Below are 22,893 nucleotides of genomic sequence, written 5' to 3'. Positions count from 1 at the left end.
CACTAAGAAAGCCCTGAATGAGATTGTGACAATTCAATTTGGAGCGTTTCAGACTATATTGAATGACCCGGTCGTTGTTATATCGCTCTCATTAGGGAGCCCACTGGCCTGCATCTTCAGCTACATGAAACCCTTTGCTCAAGTAAACGCACAACTACACACACATCACAATGGGAAACGATAGCAACAATTATAATCTGAATGTCTGATAAAATACTCATGCATTAAAGCCAATTGCGTGAAATGCATACCATCATACACACAGAATGGCAAACAAGAAGCACACCAACAAATTCAATATAGCAGCAGACAGGAAGGCACAAACAGACAAAGTAGATAAGTAATTAAAATAAAATGTCAACAAAACAGACTGTTCTTAGCTGCACCCATCAAAAATAGGCATGATGACATGCAGTGTGGATTTGCTGTGTCTTGTGGAATATTGTTGAACAACTGACACAGAGATCTTTTAAATTTGAAATCATTGTATGAATGGGTGGCAGCTAATTAGCACTCAGCAACAGAGAAAAGGTAGATAGTAAACATTATTCAGTAATTTATTATTAATTCAGGGAAACAATGATTGGGTGAGTGAGGACAGGAAGCTCAGGGAGGTTTCAAATATTTACTTTAACTGTTTGTGAGGATAAAGTTTGTCAAGTGAGAAGAAACATTCTGGTATAGTGGGTTTTAGATTTAGTTTTCTCTGTATAAAACATGCATGTCTGAATAAAACATGCATGTCTAAAACATGCAAATTAAAATGTTTAATTTACATTTTCTCTGTGTCTGAGACAAAAGGAGAAGAGAGCATTTGACTGCAGAATGGAAGTTAACATTTTAACTTCCATTCATTTTACAATATGTATAACATTAACTTAAACTTTTTAGCGCAAAACAACATCAATATGGGGTGAAAACTTACTGCAAACTGACTTACAGAGTTCACATGCTGTGACAGATAACGTTCTCAGAACAGTGTTTTGACATATATATCACTGCTCTGTAGCTAAATCATCACGAGTAAAACATGGAAAACATGAGTGCAGATGTATTTGTGCATATGTAGATTTGGCTTTATAGACTTTACTTTCATTGCTATTATCCTGTCATGCCAGCCCTCTGTTGTTCGTTAATGAGATGCCTTGAAATGTGTGCTGTGATAAAAATCTGAGAGCTATGTGTGACATACATTATCTGAGAATAGAAGAAAGGAAACAAAAGAAAAGCTGTCTTCATTATAGAAAAAGTTTCAATGTTCTGCTGAAGCTGAACAAAGATATTTCTCTAAAAGCTAATTCTTTATGCATTTACTTTTGCAAGAGTGAGGCATCTGAGAACAGTATTCATCCACTATTTTTTTTACGCCATTATAAGCTCGTCCTAATAAAAAGGCTTTCAGGAAATCTGGACTCTGATGCATCAGATGATGGATTCTCATGCAGTACTTTGACAAACAAAAAAGACGAAGCAAATCAGTGTGCTTTGGTTTCCCATGAAATCTTTCAAAAATCACTTCATAAAAGGAAATGGAACAGAAAAAAAGCTCTATTGAAACCAGTCCTGTGAAAATGCAGCACACCCATTCACACACAGACAAATGCAGCCAAGCTGTTTTCTAGTGTCAAAACTGTCCTACACGCAGTGAGCACTAAATTAAATTAACTAAATGATAGCATAGAAACTATTAAAATTGATTAAAGCGTAGCCTTCTATTTTAAGGAACAAAGGCACTAATCACAACAGAAAGTTTGTCAAACAGTAATTATTCTGCTTTACAGCAAATTAGACAGATTTATCTTTTCCAAATGTACAGTTCCAGTGAGAGGTTTACATAGTCTCAGAAAAGACATTTAAAATTTAGTTGTTTTTTTTAACTTTTCAACAAAAACTTCAGACGTTTTCATGTAATGCAGGTATTCGCTAATGTCAAAGGTACAAGCGAATGCTCAAATGTTTACAAACACTTTGGTTTGGTTGAGAAGTTGCATACTTGATCAAATTCATGCAAGATTCCATCATTGTTTTTGCCTGAATTTTTACTGACACAACTCTTTGGAACTCTTTCTTTTTTTGGTATGTACATGACTTTTAAGTATTGTCCACAGTATTTTCAAAACCATGAAGCCAAAATGCTGGGAAGGCCATTCCTGAAGTTGAAAGTTAATCTGCTTTATATATTTATATATCGTCAGAACCAGTAAAAATGATCATTCTCTTGGGAATATCCAGTTGTGCACAACGTTCAATCACCTACCTGTTTAACGTAAAGTTGAAACACTGGTAAGTAGTATTTCATTTTGAATATTCTATCCTGTGTTAAATATGCACTTAGTCAGCCCCATGCTTGTTTGCACAGTGCTCATGAAATGCTCACCTTGAATCCTTCACACCAGCTTCCCCTAAATGTAATTTCGAGCAATTAACGCCAATCCTTTCCACTGCTCATTTTCCCTTTTTGTAAATATTTGTTGAGTAGGTTTAAAAGCTGAGTTTGTGCCAGGAAACCAATTAAAATGAGCTTGACCAATCCTGCCAAATATGGTGCATATCCAGCCAGAATTATGCAAGAATGTTTTGAATGGAGGTTGTCTTGTAAACTCTCCTCTGAATAACAGTTGGTTTACAAGAGCATTTGTAGCTTTTACACCTTTTCATTCATTTACATTAATAAGGTCACTTATTGATATATTATCTAGAACCTACAGACATAATATTAGCTAACTAGTCTGGGGATTCTTTAAGCATTAGAAGTTGTGACTGAATCAACACCAAGGACATGCATGGACACGCACATCTCCTCTCATCTAATTTTATCCAACTCTGGTTGGATGAACAGGGAAAGTTGAGGAACATTTTCCTTCCACTCAGAATTGAGAAGTGCACAGGGAAGCATAAAATTGCTTTATTTATTTACGATCTGCCTCGTTGTCCCTGAAAATGAATGCCAGAATTAAAGTTAGAATAGCAAAGAAAGACTCTTGGTAAAGCATGAATGAAGTGCAGATGAAGTAAAGAGAGACAGCATTTTAGTTTAGTGCAAGAGGAAAATGTCTGTTCAGAAAACACATATTATATATATGCAAAATATTTAGCGCAGAAAGTGGAGTGAATATTAAAAGATTGCTATTGATCTTTAACTTGTTTTTTGTCACCAAACATTTTTATTGTTAGGTGAAACAAAAGGAGAACAGTTATTATAGAAAGGATATTAATTTAAAAATGGCAGTCTTTTGAGTCTTACAAAAAATAGTGGGTTATGTGGTTTTAGACTAAAAACAATTATACAAGAGTGATTTTTGGCAAGTTTGCAAAACGTCACAATATTTCTGCATAATATAAGTCGTTTATTCATTAAGCAAAAAGATGCAGTTCAAAATCTTTGAGTGACAGACCTTTTTAGTCATTAACTGCATGGAGCCCTTTTTAGCTGCAGTTGAGAGTTTCTAGTGACTGTTGGCCAGTCATGCTAGCTGGTTGGAAGGAATTCCAGTTCACACTTCTGCACATACAAGCTCTAATCCTCAGATGCTGTTGGCTCTGTGGTTGCCATCTGATTATTTTATTCCCTTTCTCTTGGGATGTCATGACATTTACCTCTGTCTAATTCACTGGTAGAATTTCATTTATTACTTTAATAATGCTGAGTACCTGTCCTGGCTGGGACTGTTACCTATTCTTTAGCAATCACTTTCACAGATTGTGTCAGGTGCTAGTGCAAGAATGTACACGTGTCAATGTATGATGTATGATTTAATATATACCTGTATAACACTATTGTGTATCCTGCTTGCTTCTTCTGTGATCTTAGATCTACTGCTTTCAATAAATACAGTTACACCCTCACCTTTCTATCCATCTGCACCTGTACCATATTTATTGTGCATAGAAGACATAACTTTCAGTCTCAGATGGTATTAAGAGTATTTAGTATGGAAAAAGAACGACATGGGCAACTTCATTGCCATAAGTCAAGAGCTTACATTTGCAATTTGAAAGCAGGATTTCATCTCTCTGCTCTCAAAACTTGTAATGCTTGCACAGAAAAATTCTGCTCTCTTTCAAATATTTTCTATTCTTTGTTTTAGGGGAACCGGGTTTTTACAGCTTTTTCATTTCTGTTTTTATCTGACATCTTTTTTCTTCAACTCAAATTCAAATTCAACTTATTTTTGCATCACAAAAACCAAAAGTGTAAACTTTTTTTCTTAATAATACAATGTATGCAACTGCACTGCATTTTCTGTTTTAACGAGATGAATGATAACCTGCTGATGTTTTAAGATCACATTTAACCAGAAAAAAAACATTCATTTCAAAAGGCTTGAGAAAAACAAAAAAAGAAAAGCACCACCTTGTTTTCCTTCTCATTGTAATGTACATGATTTGGCTCATGATGAAAGACAGAGAGTAAACAAAGGAGGAAGATGAAGGGGAGGAAAGAAGGGGGTAGCAGAAAATGAATGTGATGTTCCAAAAAGTGCATACAACAGGGAAAGTAAAAGCAGATGGAATGAAAAGGAGTGGTGGGGTATTTTGATATCTCCTTGATATTTCCTTAGCCAAGACGCTAATCCAGCTACCATTAGCATTTTCATGAGTCCCGTGTCTGGGGGTTGGCAGAGCATGTCACTCCTTCATTCGGTTACTTGTATACACGCCCACCCACACAGAAAAAACACAAACTTTCTCTTTTTAAATACCAAATGTTTTAAACCAATACACGCTACACAATCTTAGGGCCCTGTTGCTGCCTTTGTGCGTGTTTATGTGTCATGCAAGCCGGTCCAACGCTGGTAGTGCAACAAGGGGGAGGACTGCTCATAACACTTATCCTTATCTATCAAAGTTTCTCCCTAGTCCTCCCTTAAAACGAATTTCTCCCCTTCACTGCTTTTCCCTTTAGAGTTGCTGATGAATTCTATTACTGCTGTTATTATGAGATGTTAAGGACAAATTCCTTCCCATCAAACCTGCACTTCTTTAAAGAAGATGTGAAAAAATAATTCAATAAAAGAACTGACGCTTAGGTTTATAAAATATGCTGGCACAGCAGCGGAATATTGATTTGCGATTCATTTGAATTAAATCAATTTAAGGGAGCACAAATGGCTGAAACTATGATGCTTTATTATCTGGTGTTGTCAGTAATCACATGGGAGAACATCAGGTGATTGGCTCCTCAGACGGAATAAAAAAAAAATAATCCAGCATTCTCCTGAAGTTGTTTGACATTTATTTGCAGAGTGCATTTTCAATTCCCTTTGCCTCTCTGGCACCAACAATTGCTGTATGTGCAACAAAACTCCAAAGGGAACTAGAAGTGTCAGAAAATCAGTTATCTGTGGTCAAACGACTGCATTATTATGTTTTGAGTGTTGGCATCCTCAAAGGGTCGCTTCGACACACTTTTTTTTTCTTTTATTCATTTGCCAGAAACCTGTCAGCAATGGAACAAAGATGCTGGGTCTGTCCCTGAACTAAGCTGTTGTAGAACTTCAATAAAACAAAAAAAAAATCTACTGCAGACTGGGGGAGTGATTTAAACATGTCAGTTTCCTCTAAACCCCTTAAGCGCAGAACCCAAATTAAAGCATTTAATTTTCAACGAAACTTCATCAGAAAATATAAGTGACACCCAAGCCCTGCAGTGCTAAAGTGGTGTGATTAATTTCCTGCCAAGCTTGTGCTTTAGTCACCTTTAGACATAACTGGTTTAAAAGCAGAGGAAAACTCTAGCTGCATGGAACGTACACTAAATGTGAAACAGGAGAAAACATCCATCTTACCTATAGAGGACTCCTCAAAGGATAGGGTAGAGGAGGCTTTCCCTAAGGCGTTTACCGCTGTCACATTAACTTTGTATGGACTGCTGGAGAAGACCTCTGGGAACTGTACATGACAGCGATTCTTGTGGACTGCATCTTTCTGCACATAGAGTGAGTGCTGGTTGTGTCTGAGGAGGAAAATTAAATGATAAGGTAACGAGGAGGTGTATGAGGGAGGTGAAGGTTGCATGTGAAGAGAAGTTTTTGACTTATCCGTCAAAGTTAGGATTTAATTGACACGAGACTGTTGATACCATAGTGCTTATTTCTTATTTATAGATATATGCTGAGAAATCAGCAGTCGACCAGAGTTAGTGGAATTTTAATTAGTCCAAAAACCTAAATATCAAATATTTTTCCAATTCTTAAACTCTACCAACCTTTGACAACAAAATGATATAGAAATAATAATAATAAAAAAAACCCAAAACAAAAAAAAACATCACTTTTTGCTGTTAAAATTGCAGAGCCAATCCAAGGTTCCATGAGGCCAAAGAACACACCCACTTCCACCTCAATTACAGTTTAATATTCAAGTCATTGAATATTTGATGTTCAATTAGTTGTGGGAATAATGCCACACCTGACACTTGCAAATTGCTAACATTATGGTGCTAACCGTTATTATCACAACAAAGAACTAACAATTAATATTTTCTGCATTCAAACAAAGGGACATATTGACAAATAAATAAAGTACAGTTGGCTCTGACCAGAGGAGAAGAAGGTCTCAGAGGTCCTAATAAACTGCAAACAACTGCAACTTTTACTATGTGTTGTGTGTAGGGTAAATATTTGATACTAAACTTCAGTGTCCATACATGTTTTACACATTATTCATTGTTATCTTGATTCTGATTCACGTTTGGGCCCATTTACTCTTACAAATTATGATCCAAATGAAAAGAAAATAACAGATAGTTGTTGGAGTCATTTAACCACATTTCCTTACAGAATTATAGATTTGATGCTCGGTCTATGTGAAATGTCCTTCACAACAAAGAGATGTCATTATGGCATGACTAGAACTAGAAATATATGAAGAGAAAACAAAAGGACTGAATTGCTAATGGGTTGCTGTTACCCCGTTATTCAAGCTATGCAGTAAAATAAGATGCTACATAATCATTTAGTTTTTAGAGAACCACTGATTTATAGCGACTGCTCCATCACACACACACACACACACAATGTGATGTCACTTCTGGGCCTCATTCAAAAAGCCAGGTAGCATGGAAAATAAACATGAATGCTGTCAATTATAGTTTTTAAAGAAAAATCTAAATCAGCTAAAATGAACATTATCAGCTCAAAGCCATATGACAAAGCAGGGTTAGAAATGTGCCACAGATCTCAATCCATTGCCTTTCTGCTTTGTACTTTTTTCTCTTAATGAACGTTCTTATTTACTGCTCTGCATATGCATCTTCACTTTGACATTTGCCTGCAGGCTGAAGCCTGTTAAACCTCCCACACATTTGAAGTAAGCAGATCTACATTCCTTCAAGATCACTGAGTCAACAGTGAATCATAATGGAACACTTCATTTACTGCAGATAAAAGCCAGATGCCAGCGCCTAGCATCAGAGTTACGAGTGACAGTTAAAGTCCTGCTTTGGATTACAAACAGCCAGCTTGGAAGAACGCAAAGCTGAAAAAGCATCACCTTAGTGGTTGCATGTCACGCTGTTGGATCCAAAACCACATAATTTTACTATCACATTTACAGCTAATGTTTATTTTATTATTATTATTATTATTATTATCAGGATTGGTTAGTATTACCAGTCTATATTGTCCTATTTAAATTTTTAGCAGAATAATGTTGTGGTATTCATGACACAAGAATCCAGTTGGTGCTCTAGAATCTGAAATCCTATAAACATCATTCCGCTGGATCCTATGTAAAATAACCAGAACAATATACAATTTCAGATATTTTTGATGTTCTATGTATTACTTATGTATAAAAAAGTGAATGGAAATTAATTAGACTTACTGAACATCCACTTCAAAGCTGGAGGGTATGTACGTAGGATGCGTCAGGTGCCAGCTGCAGTAGAAACCTTTAGGGTAGGTGTTGGACCGACAGGTGACTTTGGGCTCCTGAGGGGGAACTACACAAAGCAGAAACACAGGAGCACAGGGAAAGGTTAACAGAAAATACATTTTTTAAGCAATCTGTACAGTCTGAGGCATGTGAAAAGGAAACAAAAACACAGCAGAAGAAGAGATTTAATCGAAAATACATTAATCAAATACACATCAGCTATGGCTAATTAAACATTACTTTATTGCATAATTCATTCTTTGATCTAATTTTTTTTTTATTGAAAATGCCACAGCTTCTTAGTTTGAATTAAGCTGTGGCTTTGGTATGTGTTATTAGAGACACTTTCACTTTATTTAACTTCCAGTGCTGGCACATTTTCTTGTACTATGCATTCATTTTTAATATCAAATCAATTAAATTTTTATGAGGATGTTGATGAAAGAAAGAAAAAGCTTAATCGTGTGCCTAATTAAAATTTATATGTGCAGTCTCAAATCCTTTTAAAGTTCCATATACTTTCTATAAACCTTAAGCTCACACATATACTGTAAATTGTTTTGAGAAAAAGCCTGCAACTGTTGTGTCATTATCTACGAGTGCGCAGAAAGTATTCTATTATGCTTTTCTATTTCAGTATTAAAGCAGCTTTATGACTTTATAAATACATTATATATCTTAAATTATTTTCCAATAACTATTTTCTTAAGATGCTGGATTGTTTTGTAAAGTGACATAATCAGCTGTGCAGCTGCTGCAGAAATCTTTATGTCAATATGTCATACTTAACTCTAATTTGACAACAACATAAATTTTAAGGGGGGATTTTGAAGAGACAGGGAGAATAACTCAAAGTTAAAAACATAAGGGTTTGGAGGAAAATGGAGGATAATCAATCTGATGAATCCATAATTGCCGCAATGTTTTGCCTAAATTTGTTTATCAAATGTCCCACAACCAATTATCTCTATTTTGTTCATTAGTAGTTTAATATATTTACTCAACAAAGGAGCAGAAACTGTGCTTGATCGAGCTATTTGTAGCACTTACTGAAAACAGACCCTTCCAGCTACACTTGGCCAAACACACACTTACACACACACACATAAAAGGTTTGCTTAATTGGCTGCTATGGGGTCATTTGACTGTCGCACACAATCAACTGTGTTTTAGCGGTCACCACAGCAACTAATTAGCCTGTCAATAATAGATAATAATGGATACTAGGGACGGTATCCAATCGCGCTCAATTAATCACAGAGACTAATTGGGGCCATCTCAATCAATTGGCTTTTCATCTGAGAGCTTCAGTCAAAGTCACACTAAAGCACACTGTCACACACAAGAATATCACCGCAGACAATTACTGTCAGAGTGTGGCAACACACACACTGCTCCTTCAGGCTCTATAAAGTTAGTGGCAATCAGTCAAACCATCTTATTATCTATGGAGAAAAGAAAAGCAATGAATGACTGGTTAAGAAATTATTAACAGCAATGAGGTCAAGAAAACCAAAAGGAAAAAAAAAGTGCATATGTGTGTTTAGAAAGTAACCATGTTTATTTTGATTTCCTAACACTTAAATGTTATTGTATTGAATCTGTTAATTTTCCCCAGCAAAAGAGCTGCCGAAATACCCCTGGGGATTTTGAATTATTCTTCTCAAGATCAAGATAAAGCAAGCTGAATAAAGGATGAGGGAGAATGTGGTGAACACAATGTGACACCAAAATGTTTGCTGCCACTATTAGTGTCAAATGTTGGGTGATAATGTTGGTTGTGGCAAGTACTGCAGTCCTGCTTAAAAATAATGCAATATAAAGAAAACAACATATATATATGAAATGAAAAAAAAGATAAACAAAAATATTTCCAAACTAGCATCAGCACTGCAGCTATTTTCAAAACAAAGTTGGATGAAGTAGCAATTTAATACTTCTATGAAATATTCTGTTATTTGTATAGAGCTAATTCACAACAAATGTCATCTCAAGACACTTTACAAAAAGAAACAAAAAAAATTTCAATTCAATCACACAGTTGGTCCTAGTTACCAAACAGTACAGTATGCTCAATACTGTACTGTTACTGCATATTCAAAGTAGTTTTAAAAAGTTTCTATCTAAGCAAATCTAACAAACTGCATTATGTTTCTCTAAACAGAAAGAACACAAACATTTTTCTCCATGTTTAAGGATCTTTCACAGTGAAAATCAACAGTCGGAAATTATAGTAGCTGAATCTTGCATTATTATCAGGCACTAGTAGCTATTATGGTTCCAAATGAGTCATGGCATCATAGTCATTTGCTGCAAGAGCTTCTTAAAAGACAAGGTCTGTAAAAAGCCAGTAGAGAAAACTTGACAGAAGTAGTGACCAAGTGAGTGAAGGAATGCTCCCCCTGGATAAGTTATGCTGTGTTGTGCCTACCTGTTTTTTCCAAAACACTACCCAATACCTAATTGGGTACATCATTTTAATAGTTGAGCACAAATAAAGATGACTTGTTGGAGCTCAAAGGGTTTATAAACAATGGGGGAAAAAAACAGGACATTTAAGTTAATTTAAGTAATGTCATGGTTTTTAGTGTCAGATGAGCTGGTTTGAGAAACTGCAGATTTAAATCTATTTCCACTCACCACCCTTAGACATACACAGAATGGTCTGGAAACATATGCAGTGGGCAGCAGCTTTTTGGATAAAAATGCCTTTTTTGATCTCAGTGGTCAGAGGAGAATAAACCGAGTGGTTCATGATGTTGAAAGATAACAGTAACCCATATAACCATTCTGTACAACCAAGAACGCAAACTCTAATGCTTACAACAAAAAAGCTAAGAACCTAGATGACACTCCTGTTGTCCAACGAACTGGACAATAGTAGATTAGGAAAAACATTGTCTGGCCAGGCAGATTTTGTTTTCAGCTTTGAGATTCAGATGACATCTTCAAAGTTTGGTTCAAGCAACATGAACAAATTGGCCATCTGGCTTTGTTTCAGCAGTTATGCTGTTGGTGGTTATGGATATTGGACACGCCAGTCATTTAACTGGTTAATACCAAGGTACCTAATAAAGTGGCAATGTGTGTAATGAAAAAGGTTAGTATTCTTTGACTTCTTGAGCTATTTTCCAAACATACAGGGGTGGTAAATGAAATCGCCAAACCAGTGCAAGAAAAGTAGAATAAAGGAATTTTAAAAAGAGAAGAAAAAAGAGGAATATTGAGAGCTGAAACATGAGAGCAAAATAAAAGTTGGGGGGAAAAAACAGACACAAAGTAAAGCATATCTGAAAAGATGAAAGGAAAAGGGGACAGAGCCAAAAAACATTTCCTTCAAATAAGACAAATGTACTTTTAAAAGGTTTTTTTTTCTGTTTTTTGGACAAAAAACAACTGCATGGATATGCACAAAAAACCTGCCGCGCAAATGCTTCATTTACTTGAAAATATCAACAGCTGTCCACACACACAAGGAAAATAGATATTAAACAGAGAGCTGGAAACAACAAGGGATAACACACCAGTTGAAAAAAACAAGAGAACAAAGACAACATGAATATTAAAGCCCATGAAACAATAATTCAAATTAAAATTACATAGTGCAGGTTTCGACCTCTTTTCTGAACTGCGCTGACATATTACCTGAATCAATGGCACACAGGACACCGCTCATGAATAAATGTTATTTGAATTAGCCTACTTTTATCATCTGGTTTGAATTGTGGTATCAAATGGGATTGTGAAGATGTTTTTTGTTAGCCTCATGAAACCTACACCTGCACGTGTGCACACGCCTACACGCACAAGAGGCTGTTCGGGTTACTTTTAAGTGGTAATAGGTTACAGACTGTGGCTCATAAATGATAATAAGGCTGAAAAAGATGGGGGAAGGTAGAACGGAAACATATGCATGCAAATCTGTTCACATCTTTCTTAAATTGGTAGCTATGTCAATTTTTTATTTATAAGTTTAATATAAAATAGAACTCTAACGTGAACACCTGAAGTTCTATTTCAGTTTTGCTTTAGTTTGAATATCGTCCATTTATTTTGAAACTTATCACAAAGGGAGGAGTTTAAACCTAGCAAAGATGAGTGAAGCTGAAGCATTTTTATTGACTGCACTTTACGGGATTGTTGCCTTTCCAATTTTCCTATTCCCGAGGCTCAAATTAGGGAAAGTTTTAGAAATGGGAGACTCAAACCATATGATATTGACAATGTGCCCCTAATAAACTTCTCATGATCTCTTCATTTGTAGCTTCCACGTTACCAGACTTTCTTCTAATCTTTGGCAAATGCCCTGACCAATAGTTCCCCTGGCTATCTAAAAGTAGTTTAACATTACTGTGTTGACACAACATTGTTTTTCTTTCTTTGAGTCTTGGGACTTTTCTTGTAGCAATGATTCATAGGTCATAGCTGGGGAAATGAAAATTAAACTCTTTCAGAAGTTCATAGAGAATACTTTCCTTCCAATACAGTGGAAGGAAAGTATTAATAAATAATTTTTTTTCACTGAAAGTGGAGATATTATCTTGTCTCTCTAAATATGTTGTCTCTCCAGTGTGTGCATAGGAATTCATACCCTTTGAAACTGTTTAACTATGTTTTACTCCAATTTTTCACAAAGTTGTTCATACATTTAAAGTAAAAGGGAAGTGATATGTGATTTTTATTTTTGCAACTAAAATTCAAAAATGAATTTACATGTATCCAAAAAGAAGGGGTTGAGTAAATTAATTCCATTGTATACATTGCAGTTTAAGGCTAGGACTTGACAAAATAGCAAAAAGATCAAGGAATATCTTTGCAAGGCATGTCTATTTTGTTTTAAATAAGAGAAGGGCTTTTAGATAAATCCTTTCCTCCCTAAATGAACATACATTTTAAATAAGCAGACATGCTGAACACATAATAAGAACAAGGAACAACATTTACTGAAGCCGGAGAATAACACAGACGTTCTTCGTATACACGGATTACATTGCATGATCAAAGTCAGGCTGTAATTAACCTCAGAGGAATGTACTTTTTCTCCCCCCCTTTACATAATAACATCAGCCAACAGCTTCTTATCATCCTCTCTTTCTTTCCAAACTTTCTCTTCCTCTCTGCCATTAATCCAAACCTGTCACACAAAAATCCCAGATCTTGTTGTAAAGGATTTTTTTTTTGGCACAGAGGGGTGTATACAAACATACACACTCACAAGTCAAGAAATGTGATGAAAGACAATGACATCCAGTAACCTGGTTGCTAGGATGCAGACAGTGTAGTAATTGCTATTTAGTTGTGTTGGTAGCCTCCCTGTTGCTTTGTTTCTTGAGAGTGTGTGTGCATATTAATTTATCTCTAGCATTGAGAGTGTTTGTTAGCAATGAATTCTCTTGACATTGTAGAAAAGACTAATGCATTCTTCTTCCTCATTGAAACTTCTCTTAATTGATCAACTTTGTAATGAAAATAAGATTTATCACATCAACAAAAGCCGAACATTACTACTTTTCCAAACCTATCATGGATAATACTTCTCACTTATGTTTCCCTGGACTGAATTTTTGCATGTGGAATCAATTTAACATTGACTAACATGGTTAAGCGCGCAATAAACAAGCGGTGGATGTTTCTAACAACTAACATATTCACCTATCAGTCCATTTATCTATTGTGTGCATCCTTTAATGTTTGATTTGATGCTTCGTTCTTCTTAAAGATTACTGGATCCTCTCGAGCCTGTACTGCGTAACTCTTTCAGACACACAGCTCCACTCTCTGCGTGGTTTTGCCTGCCAACACCACGCATTCTGCATTTTAGATCAGCTTAGCTGTTTATGTCAAGAGAGGAAAAGGAATGTAAATAAATTTGTAAGTCAAAGTCATAAAGACACTGTGGTGCCTTTTGGTCCAGACCAGCTGCCATGGTAAAAGGTAATGTAATTGTAGTATAATATTTTTTTATCTGGCACCCCAAAGCTATACAGATCTACTGTGAGATCATCTATCTTATTTAAACTCTGCAAGTCATTACTGTGTAAGTGCAACATGAAGACCAATATCTCAAATTGAAATCAGACCAGTTTCTGCTTTTAAAAGTATTTTCGCAGTTGTGATGCATTTTAAAAGCATCTGGACTTTGTCCTCTCACACAAGGACAGCTTTAACACACTTTATTTTGGTAGTTTTTGCATTGCTCATCCACATAAAAACATTACTTCAATGAAAAAAGTACATTTGTTCTACATCTATTGTCTATTATAACTATTTCTACAGAGCACTATTAATTAAAAATGTGAAACTTACTTTCTAAATATGGAAGTGTTAAACCTTATTAGCCACGTTTGTACACGCCAGCAAATAATTTGACATTGGTACCATGTTTTTTTGTTTTTACTTTTATTTTCTTCTCGTAAAAATGTATAGATCTAGCATTTTTACAGGTAATAAGGAGGCATCCTGTTCAAATGCCCAACAATTTCCATCAATTCTTTCAATGCAGATGAGAAGCGGCTCGACCTCATGCTCCGTTCTGATGACCCAGCTCCTCATCTTATCTTAAGTGCTGAGTCTGGCCGCCCTAAGGTGGAGGCTCATTTTAGCTGATTTTTATCTCTGATCTTTGCTCTTTTGGTCATGATCCATGTCCTTTGACCATAGGTGAAGGCTGGAATTTAGACAGGCAGGTAAATCAAGAAGCTTCTTGGGTCGGCTACGACTCCTTGAAACATAATGGATTCACCTCTGCCCCAGTCCGTTTGTCTCCATATGACGCAGAAACCGAGGGTCACATTTAATTTAGTATGTTAGAGATGCTTACTTGTCCTGTTAACTTTATGTACTCTGCTGATTTTTTTTCTGTTCTTATACACTCGTGGCTCAGAACTAGTATTTAGCTGTATCTCCTTTCTGGACAGAGAAATTTATAGACTATAGCTGCCATTAATGTCTTGTACTCTGTTTCCTGGATGAAACCTTGCACTGCAACTGACTATTTCTCCTTTCTTTGTTTATCTATTACATAGACAGCAAGCCTGGTTCAGTGCAAATGTAGATCAGAGAACTTGTTGTGAACCTTCTTGGAAAGCTTCCCCATATTCCAGTTATATTCTATAACTTTGAATTCATGGCCAGTGGATATCGCTAAGCATCAGCATATAGGCAAAGAGATAGCCAAAGTGATAACTCTAAAAATGGGATTTGGCAAAAGAAGCCTAAGTTCTTCATTTTTATTACCTCTTCTTTGTCTCCTTCTTTATTGGTATCTTTTCCCCAGCTTCACATCTAATCTAACAGCCACTGTCCTTTAAAATCAGGGAGTGAATGATGGATAATGTGGGGGTGGGATGCAGTGACACGTACACACACACACACACTGCACAAAACAGTGATGCCCTGGCATTCCAAGAATGTCTCTAAGCCAATTGGAAACAGCCGAGTGTGAGATGAATGATTGAAAGGAGGGCGGAATACTTTATGAGAGCATCAGAAGCTGATAAGTGAGAGGTAAGAAGAGACAGATAAAACAAAAGGCTTATGCGAGCATGTCAGAGAAGGTCAACTATCTGTTAGCTTTGCTCTGTCTTCAAAGTTCACTTGTTTAATGATTTGGTCCTGTTCCCTTATGTCTAATTATCTGCGCAAGCACAGAAGTAATTATAAAAACCAAGATCCAAGCAGTAACTGACCTGAATTATCATTTAAAAGCATTTAAAGAAACATGACGGTACAGGGGATGTTGAAAAGTTTGCACTGATCTCTGCTGCTCTGAAGGAAGGTGGACATTAATGCTTAGATTACTCTGTGTCATGCGTCTCTGTCCCTCTTTCATAAAGATGCACAGCGTCAATCAGCAAACACTGGAACTATAGCTCAAAGCTCGAGACTAGCCGAACATTACAGAAAATACAAGAACATTTTAAAGCAGCTTCACACTTAATAACAAACACTCACCCCGAGCATGCTTCACTTGAAATTGTATTGACTTTTCAGCTATTTCCTGCAGCAGGAAAGATGTCTGATAAGAAAGGTTAAGAGATGATCGGATAGTTTCCATGACTTCAGAATTACACAAATACTCAAAGAAGACTAATTCAAATAAATCAAATAATCCGACTCGTTAGAAATGAATACAATAACACAAAAGAAGTATTCAGAACACAAGGTGAACAGAAACAATTTAGCAATTGTCACTGAAGAATTTAAATAGCTTACTTTAAATGTTTGCTACTGCCAATTTAAGCTCCATCACGCTTTCCACCTATTTGCTTTCTATTTTACAAATTGTGTAACTCTAAGAATCACAAACTAGTGGTATCCTCATGCAGAGCATGGAAAAAATACCAAAAAAACCCCCCAAACAACAAAAACACTTACTCCAGGCAGATTGTCTATAGAAATCATGCACAGTAAGAGTCTTTAAATATTTTCTCAAATTTATATCTTCTGTCTGTGTGCACTTAATTTGCCTCTGCAGAAACTAACCACATTCAATCCAGAGGCTTTAAAAAGGCCCAGAATTCCTATTCTTGTGCTTCTTTTTTAGCAATGTTCTTTTTTTATTTATTTATCTTGTCAGAGCTGCATAAGCTGCCAGAAAGAAAAGTAAGGAAATGGAACAGTGGTTATTCTGGGATGGTTTATCCAACCATCGTCTCTACTTGCTTCTCCTTGCAGGGCTGCAGGCAGACTAGTGCCTATCCATGACCACTGCGCAAGAGGCAGGGTACAGGTCACCCAGGCAACACAGGGACACATAGGACAAACGAGGACAATTTGGAGAAACCAATCAATATATTAGTCATGTTTGTGGACTGTGGGAGGAAGCCGGAGAACCCAGAAAGAACCCACGCATGAACAGAAAAAAACAAGCAAAAATGCCAAATGAAGTACAACACAAGCAAGTTCTATAAAGTCAGGCTGAAATCACAGAAAGTTTTGGCTGCTTGAAAAGGGAAATACTTTCAGCTGTTCAATTAGTTCATGCTTTTATGTCAGAAAAAGCTGCAAATAATACGTATTGTGCATTACAAAACCCGTAATCACCCTCAGAGTAGTTCCTAAAATGTTGGACAGTTCCTGAATCCATAAATGTTCTGTAGTGAACGTAACAAATCTTGAGTAGATTTGTTTTGGTGAATTATTTTACATTGAATGAATAAGATAGCAAGAATTTGAAAATATTTTTTTCTGTTTATTCTGCCTCTTCTAGGTATTTTTTGTCCCGTTGTCTCATATGTTTGGTTCCTTCTAGTGCTGTAACTCTTTTCTTTTAAGTTGTTCATAGTTGCTGCAGCAAATATTCATCTTTCAATTTGCAAAAAAACATAAAAAAATTTTAACTCCATCTATCCCAATTTGAGAATTAATTCATCTATGCCTAAAGCTTTTCTGTATTAAAAAAAATAATACATTGAGGGAAAACATGAGACCACCAGACTCATGGTGAATACATTAGGGAAAATTGCAGATAAAGAGAATGGATTATAAAGGCACCATTTGAGCTGGGGACAATGGAAGGGTCCCACTGAAGTCAGAAATGACAGAGAATGCTACATCAGTGTAACTAAGCTGTGTGTAGCCTTTTCCAGCACAAAACTGAAATTTGAAAATGTTAAAGCTGTCGAGAGGAGATCCATCTTGTCTTGGTAAGAGTTACAGCTGTGTGTCACCGTGGCAATGATCGCCTCGGGGGACTGTGTCACTGCTCTGCAACAGTTGCCTCTAAGCTGAACTGTCCAAGGTGGTGTGATGGGCGACAGGCAGGGATTGACCAGTCAGACATGTCAATCTGCCACACGCACAAACAGCTAACTGCCTCTCACAGAAAGTGAGAGATGATGGAAGGCAGGTATCGCACGAATTTCTGGCAAGTGAGACGGAGCAGCTGACTTTTTTAAATTCAGCTGTCAGAGTCAAAGCTTTAGACAGACAAAGAGACGAGCGGAATAAAATAAAAACTGTCATTTCTGTAAAACTCAGATATGCTGCTTCTAAATTAACAAAAATCTGTGTGTAGTAGTGCTTTTCAGATACTTCATATTCTGCTTATAGGGATTATTAAACGTGTCACTTGACCACAGAGGCTCACAAACATGAAATGTTTGCAATGGAACTGAGAAAATAGCATAAAACACTGCGAGAGCCTCTGAGGAAAGAAAAGAGTGGTTACAGCACCACATATATCATGTGGGCACGCCTGATGTGGGCGGTTTAAGGCTGGGAACAGCCTTAAAATATTAGCTTGTATGATCAAGTATCACAGTTGGACAAAATGACGTTGTTGTGTTCAATGTGTATTTTACTTGCTGTAAATTTAAAAAAGAATTATTTGTACCCTTCTCAATAGTCAATGGAAAAATTCTTATAACTACCCCCCTTCTCCCCCGCCTATCCCCAGCACTATCGTTCCACTGGTATTTTGATAATCATCTTTGGTGATTTGATGATTGAAAATGTATCCATGTCTGTATGTAACAAATGACAGAAGCAGCAGTTTATATTGTCCCACTACGGGGTCAATGCAGTTTGAGTATAATCCCCCAGTATTCACAAAGGAAACAGACCACAACCAGGAAAATGACAGGCAGGGGGGGGGGGGTGTTTAGAACTTCCTATTTGAATACTTCAAATACCATCTATACTTTAATATGCATTAATTTGCAAAGTGGGAACCATCTTAGCATTACCACAGAAGCCAACATCCTCAGTCTTCCTTATCTCCACTCTTGGGGGTACAGCCAATCAGTGCTAAGGAAAATTAGTAGTGCTCCTGGATTGGTTGCTTTGCAAATGCTAGCCAGTAGCATATCAAGTAGCATGCATTGTGCCTAGGCATTTTGGTTTCTAAAGCTGACAAAGAAGACTTGGCGAGTTGGTCAAAACAATCTTTAAGGAGGATAGCAGTCCATGCAAGTCTTCAAAAAAACTGGAATGGAATATCAATTCTGCTAAAAAAACAACTTTCCAAACAACAAACAAGCCAATTTTATGACTGTTCTGGTTTGATTTCTTCAACACATGTCTGTTTCCATTTATTATTCATTATTTTAGAACTGATCATTTCTGATGCAAACAGAATGAAAACTTGAAGGGCATCATGCTCAAGCTTTGAAAGAAAAGAAGCCAAGCAGACAGATGCTGAACCACTTCCAGTGACAAGTACAGATTGGTGTGACTTTTCCAAAGTCAAATGGGAAACTTGAGCAAGGATATGGCATTACAACCCTGACAAATCATAGTGAAAAGTTAGATACAGTTAAAAAAACAGAGAAGGTATTTGAAGCCATTATGTTCCAGAAAGATTTCATACAGATAAAATGTATTCTGACCTTCCAAGGACAGTCAAGTAAAAAAGAATAAAGCTTTACAGCAGAGAAACAAAAGTGTGAACAAAAAATATACATTGCTTAAAATGCTGTGGTTTTCTGTTTTTATTGCCCTGGCACTAAAACAACAAAAAAAGATAGAATATAAGGAAAGCTAAAATAAGGTGCTAAAACTGAAAGTAGGCAGTCTATAAGGTTCAGTTGTTGAACAAACAGTGATCTCATTCCTTCAGCACTTTGGCAGAAGCCCATATAAAAGATGATGCTCTTATCTCACCTTTCTTCATTCCTCCTGAAAGCTGTTGAACTGAGCAGTCATAGAAACATATAAACACGTAAACACAGACCTTGAGCTTAAGGTATGGAGGTAACACAAAATTCTACTTTTGCATGGTTTTGACCAGATTTCCTCCAAAAGCTGCCCAAAGTGGAGACAAATAACTGCAGGCCTGAACCCAAACAGTAGGTGTATGTTGCTGAGACATCAAATAATAATGATCAATGAAATAATACACAGTATTTGGTTATTTGAAATGAGATGATAAGAGTTTTGAATTTAAATTATTTCAAGGTGCCAATTTCAGTGTTTTCACACATCTAAATCTGAAACTAAGTTGTTTTTTCTTTTGGTTGTCTTAAAATGGATGGGAAAGGTTAAACTTTTCCATACACAGGTAAAAAAGAAAAAAATGCACTATACTGAAGAGATCAACAATGAAAAACAAGACAAAACAAGTACAGAAATAAACAAATCATAATTAAATGCCTAACAATGAAAAAAATGTAGGTACAAGCACGAGCATGTTCTATCTTGACCTTGTTATACTTCAAAAACAACAACCAAGCAGCAAAATCTTTTCTTTATATGTTTTAAACATATGGAATTACAGCTAAGTCAGTAGACAAACTCATAAAAGAAAACAACCAGACCTTAAAGGTTTTGTTTCTAATTGCTTGTTTAGTGATCTAGTTCAGACTCGTTCACTCTAATCAAGTCTGATCCAAATTAGGGCTTGAATTAGAAATGAACAATGCAATGCAACTCAAAGTTTGTGTTTTCGCACAAATAGGAAGCTGCCAAACAGATAAGCCACTAACAACTAAAGACTTAAACAAATCTTATAGAGCTTATAAATCATTCATTCACATTTCTACCTGGGAGCTAAATTGATACAACATGAGCAATTAAAACGTGTCGTTGTCCTTTCAGTGTGGCAGCTCCCTCCATGGGTTTGCCACAGAACAGCAGTCACTTCAATTCCACAGCTGCATGCACACTGACTTGGCAGATGTTTGACACCGGATGCCGTTCCTGACAACTTCCGCTGTGTTCAACATTCACACACTAACATAGAAAAGATTATAGATTGGCTAGAAAGCTATACTTGTTTCAGCATAAGATTTTCTTGCAACTGGGTCTATCACTGTCTATATTACCCGTATAAAATACTTATTTAATTTATTTTTGGAGTTTTAACTAGAGAACCTCAATGAGAGGGCAAAAATATCAATGAATGCATTAAATATTAATTTTGTTTTAGCATGTATTCTGTCTATAGGTACTTTTTGAATACATAGTAACACAGTAAATATCCGATGAGGTCCAAATTGTCATCCACTCCTCTTAGATTGTTTCAGTTATGAACTATTATATAGGTTTCATGACAGTTGAATTAAATGGTTGGTTTATGTCATTTTTGTGCATTTACATTCTCTTGTGTGGTTATCAGAGCTGTGGAATTTTGCCAGTTTATGGTAGGACTCGGCCGTTTTGTAGCTATTTTTCAAAGCACCATATGTTGAGTATTTGACAGGAAGATCAACACGTTCTCTCTGTCAGAGTCAAAGAAAAAGGCTCAGGGCAGAACACAGTGTTTCTTTCATGGTGTCCTTTTGTGTCCCTTTTCTGTCCAGAAAATATGTCATGAAATATTTCTCCTTCTTTTTCTGCTTTCCACTCATTTTGTCATAGCTTTCCCTTTCAATCTCCTACTTCCTTTGTGTTTTCTCATCTGTCCCGAGTTCGAGTCGTGAAAGTCAACCAACATCAAACCTTTGATCTGCTGATTACAAACATCTCAGCAGTCTGGGCCTGCACTACGTTACAGCTGTTGAAGATGGCAACCTGTTATTAGACTCTGTCCAAGCTGTTTTTAATAGAGAAGCAGCTGAGGAAGGAGAAAAGCAACTTTTATTTTTCCTGTGAGACATGATTTGTATGTGTATTGTTTCAATTCTAAAAAAAAAAAAAAAAAAGTTCTACTCAGTATTGGAATTAACCACAAAAGACAAGTCGGTGTCAGAAATTAAAAGTAAAATGACATAAAAAAAAAAGAAAGTGAGTGGGGAAAGACTGAAAAAGAGGATAAATGACACTTATTGTTCATTCCTTTTGCTGTCAGTTCTCAGTAATGCTAATCATTAGGATAATCTGACAGGATGACACACACACACACAGACACACACACACTCTATTCCCCCCCTCTCTCCCTCATGCTGCATTCCAGTGCCCACTGTCAATGAGAGGGAACCGCCACATTACATGGTTGTTTGTTCCTTTTGTACGCTCGCCCGCAATGCTATTAGACCTCGAGAGTATGTATATGCATGTGTGTGAGCGTGCTTGAACAGCTATTTGTTATGAGAAACAGTTTTGAGTTTCAGAGTGCTGATTTTCATGAAAGTCCCCAGTTTTCTCACACAGCTTCAAAGGCCTGTTTGAGGTTTAAGACTTGGGTTTGGGATTATGGTGAGCATTAAACTAATGCTAAGGTTAGAGGAAGGTTTGTGGTTAGGCACTTAGTCATGACACTTATGGTTAGGTTTAGGGGGTTAGTGGATGCATCATGTCAGAAAACGCCAAGAAGAAAAAAGATTGCAATGAAAACATGTGTGTGTTTGACTTAAAGCACTTTCAAGATGAAACCAGAGATGAAAAATGATGCATAGATTCTAAGTTTGTGGAAGTTATGGTTTTTACTAAGACCACATTTTCCTTTGCAGGGGACAACAGCTGCAGTTTCTCAACCGAATGAGAAATTGTTTAATAACGTAATAACTGGCTTTGATTTAAACTAAACACATTATATAAAAATACACAACAGTTTTACATAGACTTGAAAATTGGAGTCAGATTTGTCAGTAACTCAAGTCAACAAACAAAACTCATTTGTCATATACAATACAGTCATAATTTATGAACAAACGTTTGAAGCGTTAAAGTTGAAAAAAATACATGCTTTAAACATAACACTGAGTGATACTTTCTAACTTAAATTAAGGGAATTCTCTTTGACCTTATAGGGGCGCCATTGCTGCAAATTTCAGCCTAAAATATTATTTGCAATCACGTTTTTAGAAGCATTGGTTCAATGTAAACCGGACAATTGCTCTGAAATATGAACGGTCAGTGTACCACCACTTCCTGCTATACTTGTCTAACTTTCTGGAGATGAACCCCCAGACTCCACTTTCTTACCTTTTCTTTTCATCTCTTGTTCTTCTTAGCTATCAGGTACAAGGGGTGCTTGCAACAAAGGCTTAGCTCCACTTGTCCCACTAAAAGTTCAGCATTTCAAAAAGCCAAGGTTCACCTGCAAGCCTGCTTCCATCTCTCAGTTTTGTTTTCTCCAGCCGTACAAGTTTGGGTTACATCCCCTGAAAAAGCTGACACCTCTAACTAAAGTGG

The 22,893-nt window shown here is 36.4% G+C and overlaps 1 protein-coding gene across 2 annotated transcripts in view; it reads right to left on the bottom strand.

The window, feature by feature from the left end:
* Positions 1–22,893, bottom strand: part of LOC102218051 (ciliary neurotrophic factor receptor subunit alpha) — a 202,043-nt gene that overhangs the window by 32,987 nt on the left and 146,163 nt on the right. For both annotated transcript variants that reach the window (XM_023338805.1, XM_023338806.1), the window contains exons 4-5: positions 7,828–7,945; positions 5,790–5,956 (exon numbers count right to left, since the gene is read on the bottom strand). In XM_023338805.1, coding sequence (XP_023194573.1) covers positions 5,790–5,956; positions 7,828–7,945 — 285 coding nt within the window. The remainder of the gene's footprint in view (positions 1–5,789; positions 5,957–7,827; positions 7,946–22,893) is intronic.

This window comes from Xiphophorus maculatus, chromosome 8 (genome assembly GCF_002775205.1).
Source record: "Xiphophorus maculatus strain JP 163 A chromosome 8, X_maculatus-5.0-male, whole genome shotgun sequence".
Taxonomy (NCBI): Eukaryota; Metazoa; Chordata; class Actinopteri; order Cyprinodontiformes; family Poeciliidae; genus Xiphophorus; species Xiphophorus maculatus.
This window is presented reverse-complemented; position numbering and strand designations above follow the sequence as displayed.